Raw genomic sequence first — 915 nt, 5'->3', positions numbered from 1 at the left:
AGCAGGAGCAGCTGGAAGGGCAGGAGATCCAGCGCACTTTCATAGAGGTGAAGCTTTCCTCCTCATCATCCTCTTCCTCCTCCTCCTCTGCCTCTTCCTCACCAGCATCATTTTTGCAGCTGCCATTGCTGGAAAAAACAGAAGAGGCAAATGCAGAAGTGCCTCGGCTGACTGAGGAGATGAGGACCACGCAGTATTTCTCGAAAGTGGATACCTCTGGAGACAGAAATCTCTATGGCTTGTCGAAACCTGTGACAAGGACTTACTCGATGCCAGCACAGTTATCTGGTCACTTGAGGGAGGACTGCCATGTTGCAGAAGTTCATCCTGTGCAGGGACCCCAGGGCCATGCTGCAGAGGAGAAATACCCCCAGGCGGCAATGGGGATGTTAAAGATGGTCCATCTCAACCTGCCAAATGGCCAGAGTGGGAAGGAACAGGCATATGCCTCCAAAAGCACCCAGAGGGTCCATGACATATCCCCTTCAGCCAGTGACATTAGCTGCCCTCCCACTGAGAAACTGAGGAGCTTCAGGAGAAATTACTATTACTATGAGCTGAACTGGCCACATGAACCTACCTCATCCTTCTCCGTCAAACAGAGGATCAAGTCCTTTGAAAACCTGGCAAATTTCGACCGGCCCATTGTGAAGGCCATTGATATACACTCAGCTGCAAGGTCCCCCCTCGCCAGGAGGTCGTGTGGTGGGATGGTGGCCGCAGCCAGCCCTGCCGAAACGCCGCGGGCCTTACGGCGCAGCTTGAGCTCTTACGGTGGCAGCCCAAGCCCGGCCAATGCCATGGCTAAGTCTCCCCCAAGCACAGAGCCTGTGCGTGTGGTGGAGAATGGTGAGGGGGAGGGAAAGCTGCAGAGGAGTGAGGAGGGCAGCGCTGGGGCAGAGGCGGGCGCCTTTT

General features: G+C 55.3%; 1 protein-coding gene across 1 annotated transcript in view; it reads left to right on the top strand.

The window, feature by feature from the left end:
- The window catches only part of LOC104540030 (PDZ domain-containing protein 2-like), a 21,715-nt gene that overhangs the window by 8,548 nt on the left and 12,252 nt on the right, over positions 1-915 (top strand). Inside the window, exon 6 of the mRNA XM_010183717.1 lies at positions 1-908. Within this exon, the coding sequence (XP_010182019.1) occupies positions 1-908 (908 nt within the window). The remainder of the gene's footprint in view (positions 909-915) is intronic.

The sequence above is a fragment of the Mesitornis unicolor genome, unplaced genomic scaffold, assembly GCF_000695765.1.
Source record: "Mesitornis unicolor isolate BGI_N332 unplaced genomic scaffold, ASM69576v1 scaffold19804, whole genome shotgun sequence".
In the NCBI taxonomy this organism is placed as follows: Eukaryota; Metazoa; Chordata; class Aves; order Mesitornithiformes; family Mesitornithidae; genus Mesitornis; species Mesitornis unicolor.
Note: the sequence above shows the minus strand (reverse complement) of the source record. Positions and strands in the feature narration are given on the sequence as shown.